This window comes from Seriola lalandi, unplaced genomic scaffold, assembly GCF_002814215.2.
Source record: "Seriola lalandi dorsalis isolate HSWRI2012SDOR001 ecotype SW California unplaced genomic scaffold, Sedor1 jcf7180002054470, whole genome shotgun sequence".
Taxonomy (NCBI): Eukaryota; Metazoa; Chordata; class Actinopteri; order Carangiformes; family Carangidae; genus Seriola; species Seriola lalandi.
The window spans coordinates 1064127-1081994 of NW_019525023.1; the positions used below are offsets into that span (position 1 = coordinate 1064127).

A 17868-nucleotide genomic window follows, 5' to 3' on the forward strand; every position below is an offset into this window, starting at 1 on the left:
TGATTTTGTTTATTTCATTGTACATTAGCCAAACATAACTTAGTCTAGGTTAAAAAAAAAAAAAAGAAAAAAGTAGGGCAGACCTCAACTAAGACTGCACAGCATGTTATTTTTCATTGCGTGCATTATGCAATTCACAGGATAACTCACATTGACTGGATACAGTAAATAACTGTGATTGCACTGCACTTCAATCTTATGATTTTAGCTGAGAGCGTAGCTTCTGGGTCCTTGAAAAGATATAGTTAGAAGTCCCTGAAACTAACGTCAGCCGTTGTAGGACAGGCAGTCAGATAACTTAAGCCACTTGACTAAGCTGCTAATACATGATGACAGGGTACCGAGAATGACTGTTGCCTAGTGAAATTATGTCACACCTATCCTCACATTTGAATCATCATCAGCTGGCTTGGCTCTGTGAAATTTTTTTATTAACTTAGCAGAACAACAACAGATTTGTGCCTGCTATATTAAGGGAAGAATAGTGTCGCATAAGTATTTGACCATGTATTGGTTTTTTGTTGATGTTTTTCACACACAGCAAATTTGATTGGGAGTAATTTGTGTTAGAGGTTTCAGGTCGAGGACTGACAAAACATTTTCAAATTGAGGAATATTTCCTGAATCTTTTCCCACAGCTAATAGTTTGAACCTCATTTTGGATATATGAAAGCACCAATCCTTATCTGAAAAACATCTCAAGATGCCCAATGTTTACATAGTGTTTACATAATGAGTTTTATATATATACCTATAATGTAAAAACGTGCTGTTTTTTATGTGTTATTGTTCCCTTTTATGTTTTTCATGACACTGGTTCCTTGGCAGGGTCTGTTTTAGACAAATTGATTTTTAATCAGTGCCAATGAGACTGCCTAGTAAAATGTTCTGCCAGTGGAATTTGAAACATGATGACTTTGGCAACCCTTTGACTACATTAGAGGTGGTGTTTTACATTATCTGTCACAACCATGACTCACTACCTATTATAACACTACTTGGTATATGGAGGAGGAGGAAGAGGCGTGAAAAGTCAAAATGTAAATTGAATACTGGGAATGGACAGAGACGTTTGTTTTTTTTCACAGTAGTGTACAGCCTACATTTTCATCAGTCAGATAGTAATCTCTTTTTAATGTGATAATTTCTATGCAGGAAAATATTTTAGATATAGCTGGATTAAACTAGTGAACCTTTTTTTGTTTAAAAAAATGTATTAGGCTATAACTTAGCAAGTGTACCCAGTGCTAACCAGAAATTCTTTGTTTTTGACCACTTGGGGCAATGCAACAAGTTGCAAACACAACACTGATATGTTATCAAAAGTTGAATTGGCGAACGTAGCCAACAGCTCCATATTGACTCATCCAGCAAACACAGAACAACATTAGCATTCACCTGAAGTCATGTCACTGACAAACAAGTCCTCTCCCGCCGACGCCTAAAGGAAGTATGTTGAATATCAAAATTGAGTATGTTCACCAGCTACTTGGTCTGTCTGCAGTTTGGTGGTGAGCAGGCAGTGTTGTTTAGATGAAAACAGCTGATTGCAGTATTTGGAGTTGAGGTTGATGATAGTGGTGAGCCAAAACAGTACAGCGAGCTGAAGCATGCTGAAAGGCTACATTCGTCTCTAAGAGCGACTCCTTTCACATTACACTTGGTCATGTGATGCATTGTTCCTGTAAAAATATTCATTAGTGCAGCTTTAATATAACATTTTATCATTTTGGCTACAATGATACTGACAGACAAAGGCTATCTGGTTTGTATATACAGGAATGACGATATATTTCTCAATTCACTAAGTCAATAATTTGGCCAACTCGACCATTGCAGGACCATTGTGGCTTCAAGTATTGCAGCAGCTGTGCAGGACATGTAGCAAAAAACATTTGGACACTTCAGCATCTGAACACTTTCTATTTGTGTCTGTGCGAGAAAGCAAATCAACTCAAAGTGAAATTTCTCTCTGGTTTACACTCTGATCTTATGTCCCAAGTCAGTACTGCCGAGTTTTCACCAAGTTGCATCCCCAAAGACAATTCAGCATAACACACTGGAAGCAACAATAGTGTGAAGAAATTGGCATGAAATGTCTTGTGGCTAATCTTAATATTCTGGTAAAGTTCGGTATTTGTAGAAGACACATCAGGTGATTTTATATCAATCTAGTTTTGGAATTTGGATGAATATACAGGAACAGTGATTTTTACTCACCTGTACACAGAAGTGTGGAGGAGAACACGTGATGAGACAAGCTAACAAAAATCATTTTTCCACAAATGGAAAATCATCAGTAAATTCAGTGATTTCTTGAAGTAGCTTGTGTTTGACATCTCCAAAGCAGCACTATCATTTGTAAATGATTTATATGGTTGGCTCCATGTATAAAGCATAGTCTATATGATTTTTGATCACGTGGCTTTAAGTATTCAGTGACTTTCCTCACGTTTACGTACATGACTGAAACTGCTTTGGCCCACACTGCATATAGGAAGATGAATTCTTAATTTGATTGAGCTCTCCCTTTCAGGCATGTCTGTCATTGTATGTGCACACAAACCATGTGACCTCACCGTATCTCTGAAAGTGTCACTCTGTCTAGAAGCAGCTTCATTCAGACAAAAGCAGATTAACAGTATACTGCTGTCTCGGAGTCCAAAGACAGATCGCCTATTGGGATCAAAAGATTAGAGGGATTTTCCCGGAGGATTTTTGCCTTGTTTAAATACAACTGCTCCCGACTGTCAAAGGGTGTTTGTGAAATTCTTTGACACCAAGCTCCTCCTTTAACGGGATTCGTCCCACAGCACAAATAAACACGTCCAAATATCCATGGCACATACACACACACACACACACACATGCGCGCGCGCGCTCGCATTAAACAGGGCTGTACAGTATGTTTGTCATTGGAGCATGCTAAGCTAACATATGGAGCTTACAGTAAGTATATCATAAGATGCATAATTCATTGAATATCTTTCAGCCACTGTCATGAATTTGAAACAATTTTTTCATCTTTGGTTGTTTTTCACTTTGCATTTTTGAGTGCATTTTTCTCTGCAATCTGAATGTTTTGATCTTCCCTAAACTGATACAGAGTAAACCTGCATAGAGGCAAAAAGAAAAAAAAAAATGCTTCTTTAAATTCCAGGCTGTAGATGATATTTTCGCTTTGAACACAAGTTGCCTTTGATGCTGCTGGTTGGTTGTCATCCTTCATGAGAGTCGACTGAAATACTAAAAGCAAGTCAAAAGTGCACTGCAATAATTTGAAAGCTGTCACGCTAATGATGGAGCCAAGACAAATCAGTTTTCAGGAACACTTTTCATGACTTTGAAGGCTTTTGTGACTGTAACAGTACAAATATACCTCACTTGACTACTGTGTAGTGTAGGTTATGTGTCACATTTCAGGGGTTATTCTACCTTAAGCAGGAGTATGAGACTTCTCCCCCTTGCAATATCCATATTTTTACTCTTAATATAGATTATGGAGTCTATAATAAGATGATTGAATCAGTACTGCAGTCAATGCAGCTTTTTCTGGCACAAATCACTGTTTGCTTTTTCATCAGGTATTTTTTTTTTCTTTCACAGTTCTGTATTGTTTGTCATTTGTAATGGAAAAGGATGCAGTTTAATGTTAACATAACTTAGAGCTTAGCTGTGTTTAATGCTCAGTGTGCTTTATTAATACTTTTTTTTTTTTTTACTTGAGCAGAGGAGCTGCTCTTCAGATAGGGATTTGTCACACGTCAACAGTGGGAGCCACAGCTACAGTTTCCTTAAGCAACTGCTGAGCGTATTTAGTCAGGAAAAGGTGCTTGGTGAACATTGGTGTATATTCCTCAATCATGATGCCGTGAGATCTTTTATAACAAGTTACAAATAAGCTGAGCTAATACTTAAAAACTTGCAGTTTACATTGATTTCTTAATTCCTCTGTCAGGTCTAATACTCAAGTCTTTAACAGCCACTGCATCTCAAAAAAAAAAAGATTTACTCCACATCTGTAATACTATCCTAGATATCGTCAATCCTGGGATTAAGGTTATTAGAACTACTGTATAAGCTGGTCTGATTATCCTGTTGGATCACTCTAACCCGCAAGATGTAAAAGAATGGAGAAGACTTCAGCACATCTGCTCCCACAATCCTCTTCCCTTTGGTCTGTCTCTGTAGAAATATCTGGATTGGAATATATTGTCCACAAACCATCTGTCCAGAGAACCACACAGTAGCTGCATAAAAGATTGATTAAATCACTAACACTAATACATATATTTTTTTTCAAGTGTCTGTGTGACCGTCATAGAAAAAAAAAACATACAGAAAATATTTGGTTAGACATCCGTTTCTATCAGTGGATCACTCTAACCCGCAAGATGTAAAAGAATGGAGAAGACTTCAGCACATCTGCTCCCACAATCCTCTTCCCTTTGGTCTGTCTCTGTAGAAATATCTGGATTGGAATATATTGTCCACAAACCATCTGTCCAGAGAACCACACAGTAGCTGCATAAAAGATTGATTAAATCACTAACACTAATACATATATTTTTTTTCAAGTGTCTGTGTGACCGTCATAGAAAAAAAAAACATACAGAAAATATTTGGTTAGACATCCGTTTCTATCAGAGTTTAACTGTTAACTTTTTTTAAAGGAGCTATTTGTAAGTTTTGCTATTGCTACAAAGGCATCGGTAGCATTAGCAGCTGTTCACTTGTCAGTCTAGAAGAAACGTTGCAAGTTCAGTATCAGACTTAATTCCTTTACTCGCCAAGAGTTATCTCCAGGGCTGGAAAGCAAAATTAACTCTTCTCTCTGTCATGTCTTTCCTTATACGGAAGTTAGCATGCTAATCAGTTAGACCTCTCCCTACACAGCTAGCCTGGCTCTGCCCAAATCTAATGGCACCTCTAAAGCTCATAAATGAACACACATTACCATGTTTGTTTAATCCATGCAAAAATGTGCAGAAAACCAACTACTATGCCAAACTAATAGGTGTTAGCCTTATGTTAGACTAACAAAGAAATGAGAGAGGTATTGATCTTCTCATGTAATTTTCCAACACAAAGTGAATAAGAGCAGCTACCAAAATGTTGAACTATTCCTTTAACAAGTCTGCAGTCAGGTATCAGACAGATAAAAATCACCATTAATACTAACATATTGTGGTGTAATGAGAAATTCTTTGTACAGTGGTTGTTATTTTGTGTAACTGGACACTGTCCCATTTTGAGGGAATCCAGTGTCGGTAGGTTGATCTCATAGTGTGCAGTGTGTTGCTCTCCAGTCGTACATGTGGCACTGTTGACCGTTTCAGCTGTTGAGAATAGAAATCGTGCAGTAAAGCCACAGGTGTGGGAGCTATCAATTTCCATGAGAGTGGCTGGTCACTCAGCCCATTTCCTCTCTCTCCGCCCTTTCTGTTGCTTGAGGAGGATAATGAGGGAGATGGTGAGCTGTGTAATGCCACTAACACTCCTCTGTTAGATAGATGCATTAGATTTAGACTGTGGTACTAAGAGATGAGCCCTCACTTATATTCATTACTCTTGATTTGGTCCAAATTGTAATTTAACAACAAATCGATCCTTTGGTAGCTCTAACCTTTGCTGCAAGGCTTTTACATTTTCCCTTAAAGCGCCTTTGCGACAGGGGATTTTAGAGCAGCCATCCTGCTCGTATTTTTCAATTCTGAAACTGTCTAATGGGCTGGCAATGGAGTCCATGCCTTCTGTTCTTCTTTGTTTCTGCGTGTATGATGATGACATTAGATGACTTCCTGATTAATCAGTGCGGAAAAGGGAAAAGTTAAACAAGAGCTCTTATTTTATCCAACACATTATAAATAGATTTTAAATAGACAGTTGTTTGTGTTTTAGTAGAAAAATTAACTTTTGTATTGCACCAAATTTTTTAAAGGGGCACCTCACCAAGTTTAGGTAATTTAGGTTCAACTCAGTTACATTATAAAAATGCTGTAAAATAGAGGACGGTGAGCAGGAGCCTGTCTTAATCATTTGTCAAATATACATTTCAAATTAAAGCTTCAGAATGAAATGCAAACTATCTCCTTAACAGTGGTGGACTTACCATGTTTCCCTCCTCTCTTAAATTGAGGAGCCAGGTTGGCAAACATGAGCATGTTTTTATGCAGTTTACGGATATCAACTTGCTTAATGTCACTTTAACATTTTTAGTCAGTTACCTCTTACTGTCATTTGCAGCTGTCAACCTGCAAAGTCCTCTGCAGCATCATCTTTAAAGGGATATTCAGGTAGAATTTTTAGCAATGCGAGGCTTTGAGTTTCAGCTTTTCCATAATGAAACGTGGTGGTAGCTGACCCACTTTTTTAAAGCAATGCTGGCATGATAAACTACTTCAGTTTGAGGCTATTTAAAATGGAATTGAACTGCTTTCATTAGGAAGTGTCAGTTGCTTAATAATTCATATTATTAAACTTTATTTAACATATTCCTTCTTTTTATTTAATTACACCAATAAGACATTTTTATATTATACAACATGCCCTTATTTGAGTGGCTCTCTCTCCCAAACTGACCAGTCTACCAAATATGCATAACACTGAAAGAATAAAAGCATGGTGCTACAGTTCCCTGAATAATCACTGCATGAAATGCTCCATTATGGATGCAGAACATGAACACACATTTTTTTTGTGTCAAACTTCTTTTTTTTTTTAAAGTTTAAGGTAAAGTCTGACTCTCAGATTTTCATTTTTAAAATACACAACTTTTTAGGAGAGAATGGGGCCATTTGTTTAAGAGCTGCTACATTACACACACAATTAGGTTCTCTGAGAACAAGCTGCAGACAGAACTTTTTAACTGAAAGCAGTTACTGTAAGGCATAGCTATGTTTACACACCATCTTTGAATAAAGAATTGAAAGGGGGAAAAAAAACAGTTGTGGCTATTGTCCCGTTGTGGGTCATTGTTAACAAGCAGCAGCCTGAGTGCAGCCTGGGTGGTGGGTGGATGTCAGCTACCTTATTTGTGATGGCATGCAGTTGAATCTTTACTCAGCCTTGACAAAACAGAAAGTATTTGAAAGCACAAAGCCTCGTGGTTGTATGTGTGATGGAAAAGCAAAAGCAAAAGAAAATAGGTGTAAACAGACCTTACATTTCAATCACATTTGCCTCTGTAAATTTATCTCAGTATGATTTATATTAATGAGAAGAGACCAGGATCATGACTGTAATCAAACAGATTCAACCATTTAATTTCAGGGTGTATTACCTTTATGCTTCTTGACATGAAGGCAGTGCTTGTAATAACCATGTCTTGAATTTGGATTTTTCACTGTAAATCCAGCTGAAACAAGGCAATAATAGAGATGGAATACATTCCAGCAAACCTAAAGCATTCCAGTGGTAATGACATTAAGAGTAGATGACAAAAGGTTGATTCAAGCAGACAGGATGTTCTAAAATCGCCAAATGGCAGAGAAAAATGGATTATATCTATTGCTGGATGTTCAGTCCAGTGAATGTGACACATGTTCCTTTATGTGAAATGTATCATCCATAACCCTCCTTGCTCTTGCCATGTCTCCTCAGCCAACTGCATTCAGTCTTAATGGCATTTGGTGGAGCTGGCTGATGGTAGCCAGTGCAGTGTATAATGGTGGGATGAGAGTGGCTCATTTGACTTTCCACTGACTGTCACTTTGGATCAGTTGCCACACTCATGAGCTAACAGTCAGAGGGTCAAGGTTATATTGGGGTGTTAGAATCATATCTGCAGGGGGCAAATCCAACAGAAGAGAGAATTGATTCATATGATTATTTACCATCCTTGAGTTTTCTTTTTCTTTCTTTCTTTTTTTGTCGCACACCAGATGTTTCGTTCAGTGAGGCATCAACCTGGATAGTAATGTAATTATTTTCCATGAGCCATACACCGTGTGCATGACCAACAGCACAAGACCATCAGAGATGCAGATCGTCTGATAGACAGTTGAGTGCATTTTGGTTTAGTGTTACCAGCACAATAGCACTGGGATCACTTTGTCAAGGGGATTAAATGGATTTACGTCTCTGGATTAGGATGTAACCAGCTGGGTACATTTGTGAAAGAAAGTGTGTGTGTGTGTGTGTCTGAGTGTGTGTGTGTGTCTCTGTGTGTGTGTGTGTGTGTGTGTGTGTGTCTGAGTGTGTGTGTGTGTCTCTGTGTGTGTGTGTGTGTGTGTGTGTGTCTGTATGATAGGGGGCTTGTTTTAATGGTCCCTGTCAGGTGATACTGCTGTTAGAGGAAAGCTTCTTTTCTTCAGAACGCTACCAAATGAAACCGCGTCTATTGTGGCCAATAAACACTGCTGAAGTTTGATTCAAAGGAATTACATTACACTACTAGACACAAATTTGCTTAAATGGTTGAAATATAATCCTCCATCCAATGAAATTCTCTGAACACCTTTACCGTGGTTTTTTACGTATCACAGTTATAAACTTGCTGTTCATAATTATGTCTGTATCTCGCCTGTTGGGGTTTAAATTGTAATATAATGATACCGTCTGCTGCATGCCTCTTAAGCTGTATTTAAGTAATAGGATAAATTAATCATTGTACCTCTAAACCTCATTTTAATTTGATTTTGATCACCAATAATTACAGGAAGGGAATCACTAAAATAAAGTGTTAATTGCACAGTAACCTCATACACAATCTAAAACAAACTATCAAAATAGTGTTCTTAAAAAAGGCCACTTTCTGAAGTGAAATGCAGCGGGAGAAATTCTTAGTTATTGTGGCAAAATGTACAGGTCAATGTCAGTCTTTGGGGTCTTGATGTCAGCAAATGGTCTTGATTCTTTTACTTTTCTCTTCTCATGTGGTCACTTTGCAACTGCCAGCTTCATGCCTGCCTTGTCAGAATGCTTTTTCAGCAGCGTGCTTCTCATCATCAACCTAACGTTTTGTGAACAAAGTGCACTTTTTAGTTCCCTTCACAATAGACTCTCTTTTATCTTGATGTCCAAAGTATTAAAAATTAGTCACTTGGACTCACTTGACACATAAAGCTGCACAATAAATTAAAATGATTTCTATTTTACTCAGGCAATATTCACATTATGAACAACTTACATGTAAAATGAATTTTTACACAAACAAAATGATCTTGTGATGTGATTAACTGTCCTGTAATTTGTTCACAAAATGATGATTTGGATCGGTGTTTGTGCATGGTGTCTGATTTGGAAGGGGAGCCTGTGGCCATGGTAAGTTTTGAGTCAAAAAATCGCTTGAATCTGGGCAAGAAACCATTTTGAAGAGGTAGGAGTTTATTTTGCAGTGGAAATTGGCCTTTTGTGCCTATCTGGCTGCATGGTTACAGTAACTGGATTGACAGGACCATTCCTTTTGTTGTACAAGTATTGATAAGACATTGCACGCATAATTTCAGTTCATGATTGTTTTTTTGAAAAAATTGTGAAATATCATCAAATTCTATTTTTCTTTTTATACCATTTTGTGTATTTCTGCTTTTATGATTTAAAATATTTGAATATTTAATCCTGAATCAGTCTCCAGACAAATCATAAGCACTTATTGATGGAAAGAACTGTTGACTGACCATTTTTTTTGTTCTTTTTATAGGCAGTCTATGGGCCCTAACACACTCTCATTCCACTGGTTTTGCATGTTTCCAGTCACATCATTTTGTCAAACCAATTAATTTCCCCACTGGTAGCATGATGGTTACCTCACCTGTTTGCAATTACGTTACCAACATGTAATTCTTCTCTTGGTCTCATTTATTAGTGTGACGGATTTTACATGGCAGTTTCCTCACCTCCACAAACCTCACTTTGATTGCTGAAGTTAAAGTTACAGCAGTTTCATTTGGGAGCCAATCTCCTTTTGCATTTCCAATATGTGCTCACTAGTCATTGCTTTCAGTAATGTGACCAAATCACCTTAATAGAGTTCCAGTAACACAAGACCCCACTGCCCGTTTTGATACCTTAGAGGCATTGTGCTTTACCACAGCCAACTCTATTTATTTAGGTTATTTTCTCTCGCAGTGCATTTCATCATGTGTGATATAGAGCAGCTTTTCATTTAGGAAACAAACAGAAAGTACACAGATTCTGAGTCTGCTGAATTAAATAATTGTTGATACCACAGGTACAATCCATCATGTTTAGAAAAAAAGGCAGATAAATAAAAGATTTAAAGAGCCTAACACAACAGGATGAACCAGCCTCCAGCGTCAAGCTCTGCTTTTTATCTCCACACCATCTTATCCCTCATGATCAATACTGGTTCATAAATCATTAAACTGTGATGCCAGTTTTTTTTCTTTAACAAAAGATTTGTTTGACACAAATTAATTCTTCAAGGTTATATGAAATAATCAGAAGGGCCTATTCAGTTTCAGCTCTGTCCTGTATTCCAGGTCAGTGTATAAGCAAAATGGAGGACAACAAAATAGAAGCCTATGCATAAATCGGCCTTTCCTCTGCAGGGGTTACAATAGGTCACTTGCATGTGACGTTTAATGCCTTGCATGGTTACGACATGCAATGGCCAGTACTAGTCTGCATGCTGCTTAATGAATGTCTTCCTCTCTTTTTCTTTGCTTGTCCGTGCCTCCAGAAGACAACTATACTGAAGGTGGGTATATTACTGTAATTGTTGGTTTCCATTCTTGCTAAAAATTTGTGTGCTACACATTGTCATGTTCACTGAGGCTCCTCAAATAAATGTAAGCCAATGTTTTATACTGGCTATGGTATTGATATTACTGGTGTGGTAAGTCTGATTAATCTGGTTATCATTGTTATTCTGTTTTTTTTATTGGGCATTTCATAAATTTTCCAAAACTTAAATGATAATGAAAATCTTTCTTTTTAAAAATACTATTTAATTACTTAAAGGTTTTGCTGTAATTTAAATTGAATAAAATATTCTATTGACGTGTAAAAAAAAAAGATGATTGGGCACATACTGTTTGTGTCATATAATGTGTGACATTGCAGAGCTTACTGTGATATTTTTTGTGTATGTGATAAAAAAAAAAAAAGTAGACCCACTGTTAGATTAAAGGGGTTTTCCAGTAGCATTGGATTACGGCTGCTTTTCTAAGCTACCAACTGTAAATGCTTTTATCTCAGGTGTAAATTTGGTGCTCAGTTTTATTGCCTCACTAACAAAGAACAGGAGGGCGTTGGACCCTGACGGCAACACTCATACACGGATGAGCTATTAATTCTAGGTTAACTGAGAGGCTGAATTCAAATCAATCAAAAAGAAAGTAAAAAAAAGTAAAAATCATCTAGAAAGGTTTAGCCAAGAAATACTGTAATTAAGGTATAGAGACTTGTGTTAATCATACCACTAAACAAAATAATATAGGCTATTCTTTATATCAGTATCAATAAAATAATTTAAAATGTAAAGATGTGATTATTTGAATGAGTCTAATTTAAATATACTAAATGTAAAGTCTTGTGCTTAACTTTTTGCTTACCTTAGCCTACTGTTTCTTCCTTGTAATTGCTATCATAAGCTAATGCTGTGTGATAAGCTAGCTTTCTTAATTAGTTTTAAGGGCAGTTTTTATTTGGCTGAATATGAGAAATCTCTTGTTGGTAAGTATACTGTCATAAAATATGAGGTTTCGGTTTCCATGGAGACACACTGAATTGCTGCTAATTTTTGATTGAAATGACCCATATTTGTAAACAGGCTAATGACAGAAATAAAAGCTTGCTAACTGAAAGCACTGGAATTAGCTAGTTTGCGGTTAGCGTAGAGCCCCTTCCTATAACAACTAGTTTTTGCTAGCCAGGCAGCTAGCTAGCAGGCAGATTCAATGGCAGCAAACAGGTATTGGCGTTTTCAGATTTCAGGTGTTGTTCAAAGGGTTAAAATGTTTAAATGCAACATTAGAAATATGCTACCTGACTGCCAGAAGAACTACTGAGAGGAAATTGATCCACTAGCCAAACATAGCATTCAGTGCTGTGGCTACAGCCTAGTGTTCATGGGTAATACTGGTTAACTGTGTCAATAAAATGAACATAACAGGCTGCAGTTGTACTGCTGATTTAAGTAATTTACTACTCAGAATGGCACAGTGACCAGACCATGTCCAATCATCCTTTTTTTTCTCTGTATGACTCAAATGTTACGTGGACACTTGACTGTTGTTGTTGAAGGTCAAGGTAAAGCAGTCTTCAGCTATATTTGCCTATAGGGATTGCTCTGTCAGTGGTATGTAGGATGACAGTCTGCATACTTCTCGTCTTAGAGAAAAAACAGGTCAACCTGAATTTAGATTTCTGAGTGATGTCTAGTAAGTGGCTGATGATGCATTGCAACCTGCTTTGGTTGACCGAATGCTCATCATGCTAACCCTGTCTGTGCATCCTATTCTGTTTCTCTCCGTCCCACTCTTCCCTTATCCCAACGCTCCTCAAGTAACACAGACATCTGCTCTGAAAGAGATGCCTGTGTGTCAGTGTCACACAGCTTCCCATGATCCCTTGTTCTCTGCTGACTGTGCTCTTGTTTTCCTTTAAGGTCTGGCACACCTGATGATGGGCGACCAAGGTATGAGCTCTGTTCCTTTATCCTGTCATTCCTCCATTGTCCCTCCTGCTCCCATTGTGCTTGGAAATGTGTGTGCCTCAAACTCTTGTGCAATGCTCAGGCTTGAAGCTTCATATATGGGCTGTCATTTCACTTATTTTGAATGACCTAGTTGATGTTCATTTTCCCAGTGATTTCTTTTTTTTTTTTTGGATGACCCCTTTTTCCGAACTCATTTGGCTTTCAACTCACCACTCTGCTGGGTAGCCGTGTCATTTCCCTCCATCTTCTCTTTGTTTTGTTTTAATTATTCACATCTACTGTACATGCTGATGTTTTATGATGACGCAGTTCAAGTAAAGGGACATTTGCATCAACATTATTAGGACATAACGCATGGTGGTGGCTTACTGAATTTTTAAGCTAATCCTCATCTGTCCTCACTGCTGTAATGCATGTTGCGAGCGTCTGCACAGACAGTCCATCCATTTTATCTTCATCTTTCCATTTCTGTGGCTGCTGCATATCTTTATCATGCAGCGGAGCAAGGATGTGAAGTATTGTTCTTCTCCCTCCACTGTCCATTGTTAGTCCACTTTGCTGTCTCACATTTCCTCTCTTGTATTTACACATATATGTAGCCATCAAGCCTCTCTCTCCTCTCCTCTGTCCTTTTCCAATTTGACCATGACACTTATCGGTGTCTCCTCTCCTTTTGTTCTCCCTTTTTGTCTGGAATCTGCTTTCTTCATGGAACATTTCATCAAATCTCATAGGTAAAAGTAAAGGTACTACACTTTTAATTACAAAACTATGACAGCAGTGTTTGTGGCATTATATACTCATGAGAAATGAAGTATATAAAGTCATTAGCATTTTTTAAAATTGCTTTCTCAACTATTAATGAAAGCTTTTCAAGGTAGGTGCCGCTTTGGCTTTGCATTCACCTGTTTAAGCTGTGCCACCTGTTTCTTTTCTGCTTGATGCATGGGAATCATAAATGAGACTCATATGGGCATATGAACACAATAGTTGCTGTCCTAGTTCCAGTACACCACCACCCAGGGGTAACTACGCTCTTTTTATTATTCAAGTAATGGGTTTGGGGTTGCGGGTGAGGCTTGATCATAGTGTTGTGGGCCTCCCATCCTGGCTGTGATCCTCACCTCCTCTCCCTGTGGGGTAAGTGGACTTCTGATCTTTCCCGTTTGACTCTCCTCCTCAGGGCAGAGAGGGGAAGCTTGGCTTCTAAGGTCCCTACTGAGCATTCCAGGTAAAACTTTGATTCTTTCAAGTTGGTTACTGAAGTAAATCCAAATTTAGCAAGTCATCATCAGCTTACTGAATTGAGGCAGCTTGAATGCCACTGTGTTTACTTTACTAAATGGAAAATGATGTAATCACACTGTGTAGCTTCAAATTTAAAAAGTAGTGATTAACACTATGGCATTCAAGTGTTCCACTTGGAATCGTATTACTTCAACTTATTACTTGATTTTGCTCATGTTGTTGCTTTGACATTTACTATGTTATTAGTTCTGATTTCACAAATTATTGTAGACAGTTTTGGTACATTTCCATTTATTTACACCAAAACTAAAATATTGTGTTATATTCAATGCTATCTCTTATCATATACTTGTGATGCATCACCTGAACAGGTAAGTCTTCAAACTGCCTTGTGGATGTGCAGTGTGAAGTTTTACACTGTGAACAGGAATCACAGCGATTGCAATGTCAGATGTTCTGCTACTACAAGTCTAAGCTGTAGCGATATATACATGAATAACACTGACACTGACACACACACACACACACACACACACACACACACACACACACACACACACGCAAAACCATTCCCCATTAAAAAATGCTGAGATTGATTTTTCTATCTCCCAAGGTAAGTGGCATTTCCATTGTCAATACACATACAGTTTCCTTGACAGAGAAAAATGTGAATAAATACAATAAATGTCACCCCACTTTGAATATTGTATTTGAAATAGAAAATCACCACCGTTACCACTGTGGTTCCAACACTGTGAATGGTTGTAAAATCCTTGGACTAATATACGAGTTGTCATCATGTAAAAAATATATAGATATTCTCTAAATACAAATGAGAGTCTTGCACTGCAGCAACATCCATGTCATGTCACATGTACATGAGCAAAACTACCATACATAAGATGATACAAGCTAAAATTATATAATCTATGACTACTTGATTACTGTCCTTTATGTCTGCCTTGTAGTTCTACACAGAATTAAATTGTGGAACTTTCGACTGATAGCACACACTCGGTACTGACTGGTGTTTTTATTAAACACTATAGGGCTTCATCTGAAACTAACAGGTTTTTACTACACTAAACCGAACACCCAGCTTGGATGTGGCAGAAGGAAAGCCGCAGGGAGAGATTGAGGGAATGCTGATGAGGCACAAATCTGACATACGTAGCACACTGCTTCTAATTTGGGCCATGCTTTGTTGTCCCCTGTGCCATATAGTGTGAAACCTAGTCAGTCCTGTTATGTAGTGTGTGGTCACAAACACATATTCCCCATTTGAGAATTAAATCTAGTGGTGAGGATAGTGGCTGTATTCATTGTCCGCTTTAAGCTTGGGAGAATATTGTGTATTATGTTAGCCCCCCTGAGGTCCTCCTGTGTCACGTTAACCACTTGTGTGGTTTATCCTCTGTTTCATAGCTGCTTCTTAGAGAATGGGCTAGTTTATGTGCGCCGCATTCCTCTGGTGCACTGACACTGGATTCATAAAACCCTGTTTCCATCCAGCTCTAGAGAGCAGAGCACACAGTAGGATAAATCGTAATACTGCTTGCACAGAAATCACTAGGGTATTTAATTGCTGTCATCACAATAAACTGCCATGTGCAGCTTAAGAGGAACTGCAGGCTGTGCAAGCAGGCTTACAACTACAACTGGGCTATTTCTAAATTAGTATACTTTCTAATGTAATTGCTTTCACTTTCTAAAGATGGAAATTGTCCCTTTTTCATTAAACGATGCACATTCCCAGGGATTTCTGTGGAGTTGGCACGAGGATCCCGTTGTTGATTTGTTTGTACATGATGTGCCATATTTTAAATGACAAATTAAATTGATGTTTAAAATGCACTATTCCCCTTACAGAAAGCTCACACACCAGGATCTTTTAACTGGTTGTCACACACGTAAAGATGGCACAAGCTTAGGACTACTGCCCACCAATCAGCTTCACAAGCAAGAAGTTCTGATATTTAAGTTTGTTGGTTTTCTTGATATTCTATTTTTGTCTAGATTGGCACAAGCTGAATTATCAATTTCACGGCAATTGTTAACAAGGGTGTGGATATTAGTCATGTTGTCACACATATAAATCCATTGTGGTTTGTGGGTTTTAACAGGAAATATTCACACAAGTGATAGATCTTCACATTGTTGTATGAGTCATGAATGAAACACAAGCCACTTGAAACAAAAACAATGCCATCATCACCATTTGATCAAAATATAGTCGTACATTGGCATTAGTATAATGAATATAAATAAATAGATAAATAAATTACAAACTTACTCCACTCAAGCAAGTAGATTAAAATTTGATGTACAACTTGAGCTAAACAAATGCTGTGGCTCTGTTCTAATGTTAGTGTCCAATCTCATGCGGGACAACCCTGAGGAAAAAGCATCTTGTAAGGAGGTGCACATATGTTTGCATTCCTTCTGGCATAGTACAGTAATGGATAGTACTTAGGCAGGAGCTCAGCACAGCTCAGTGAGTAAGTGCTGTAGGAGTGTGTTTGGTGAAAGACATAAAAAAAAGCTTCACTTGACATACAGTATGTGGGATTTTCGAGTACCACACTTTCACTTCAACACAAGCTTTAGTGTCTAATTTTATTTATAAGTTTTGCCATCTGAATAACTGCAAAGGTCATAATAGAAGATTATTTCGCTGAAGTTTCATGAAATGCTTCCACTCTGACACATGAAAAAAAATATTAGCAACACTGTTACTATATATGTATTTTAAAGGTCCCATATTAACACTGTTACTATATATGGATTTTAAAGGTCCCATATTTTACACTTTTCCAGTGTCTTATTTTTAGTATTGATATCTATAAGAAGAAATTAATTGTGGTTCTAAGAGCCAAAAACCATATCAGTGTAGTTATACGTCTCCTCTCTAAGGAGCTCTAGTAACAACTGGTCAATGAGCCAATCAGAAGCGAGTCTCTGAGCCTCTCTTCTGATTGTTTTCTGAGTGATTGAATGAAAATATAACAGATTTCAAGAAAACACTCAGAGAGACCAAATCCTGCAAGGTTGGATGGTTGGCTGGGTTTTGGGCATGGTTGAGGGCAGTGACTGCTTTGCTGTGACATCACAAAGTTACAGAAGTCCTGATGGCTCGTTTTGAGGCTCAGTATCTAAATATGGGCTGTGTGCTTTTCTCTGTGGACTGAGCGCTTTGATACTTTAACAGTATTAATATAGAGCCAAGACCTGTTTTATAATCAAATCATGGAAAGCTCACTTTATAGAATATGGGACCTTTAAAATGTTGTATAGAAAGTAATTTGTAACCTCTTCTCCTGCTATTCAGCTTCTTGTAAAGTCTGTTGACGCTCTGCTTGAGTGATGCTTTTGTCTTGTCTAACTCGTTTGTAAGGATTAGACTTCCCATCATCAACCATGGCTTGAAAATTTCAATTGTTACCAAAGAAGATGCCACAGCAGCTGGGCTGTGACGATTTGTCTCGTATTTTGCTTGTGAGGCTGCAAATTTTAACGACTTCAATGTCAGCTTCAGCCATCAAACAAAAATGTCATGGATTTTAAAACAGTCAAAGAAACAGAAAAGCATGTGCTGTAATTCTTGTGATAAAATGTCAGTGCACCATGCAGGGCTTTCCTGGCTTTGTTGGCTTCTGACAGCACAGTGGGCATCAGTAGAGCCAGTACCAGAGCCATTTTGATTGTCTGGTATCCTTTGGCTTTTGTGTAAGTGACCTCACAAGGGTTACCATTATGTACCAGAGCGGAGCGCAGCAGGTGAAGAAAATGTGGCAGAGCAGTGCATGCTGGTTCCACATGGGCTCGTGTAAGGGTTAGTTGGTCACACAGCTTTCACACCTCCTTGTTTCCTGTACACTTCCGTTGACAGGTTTTTGAGATGACAGCTGAAATTAGCTGGTTGTCAGGGTACCTCAATGTAGTTTTTACATGTTTTACATGTGACTGTACAGGTACATGTCGTATTCTTATAGTGT

General features: G+C 37.9%; 1 protein-coding gene across 7 annotated transcripts in view; it reads left to right on the forward strand.

Moving 5' to 3' along the window:
• LOC111659004 (neurexin-1a) overlaps nucleotides 1-17868 on the forward strand; it is a 249343-nt gene that overhangs the window by 10264 nt on the left and 221211 nt on the right. For 6 of the 7 annotated variants that reach the window (XM_023411798.2, XM_087175437.1, XM_087175440.1 and 3 more), the window contains exons 3-5: nucleotides 10646-10663; nucleotides 12575-12604; nucleotides 13809-13856. In XM_023411798.2, the coding sequence (XP_023267566.1) occupies nucleotides 10646-10663; nucleotides 12575-12604; nucleotides 13809-13856 (96 nt within the window). The remainder of the gene's footprint in view (nucleotides 1-10645; nucleotides 10664-12574; nucleotides 12605-13808; nucleotides 13857-17868) is intronic. The other variant, XM_023411799.2, reaches the window with a different exon arrangement.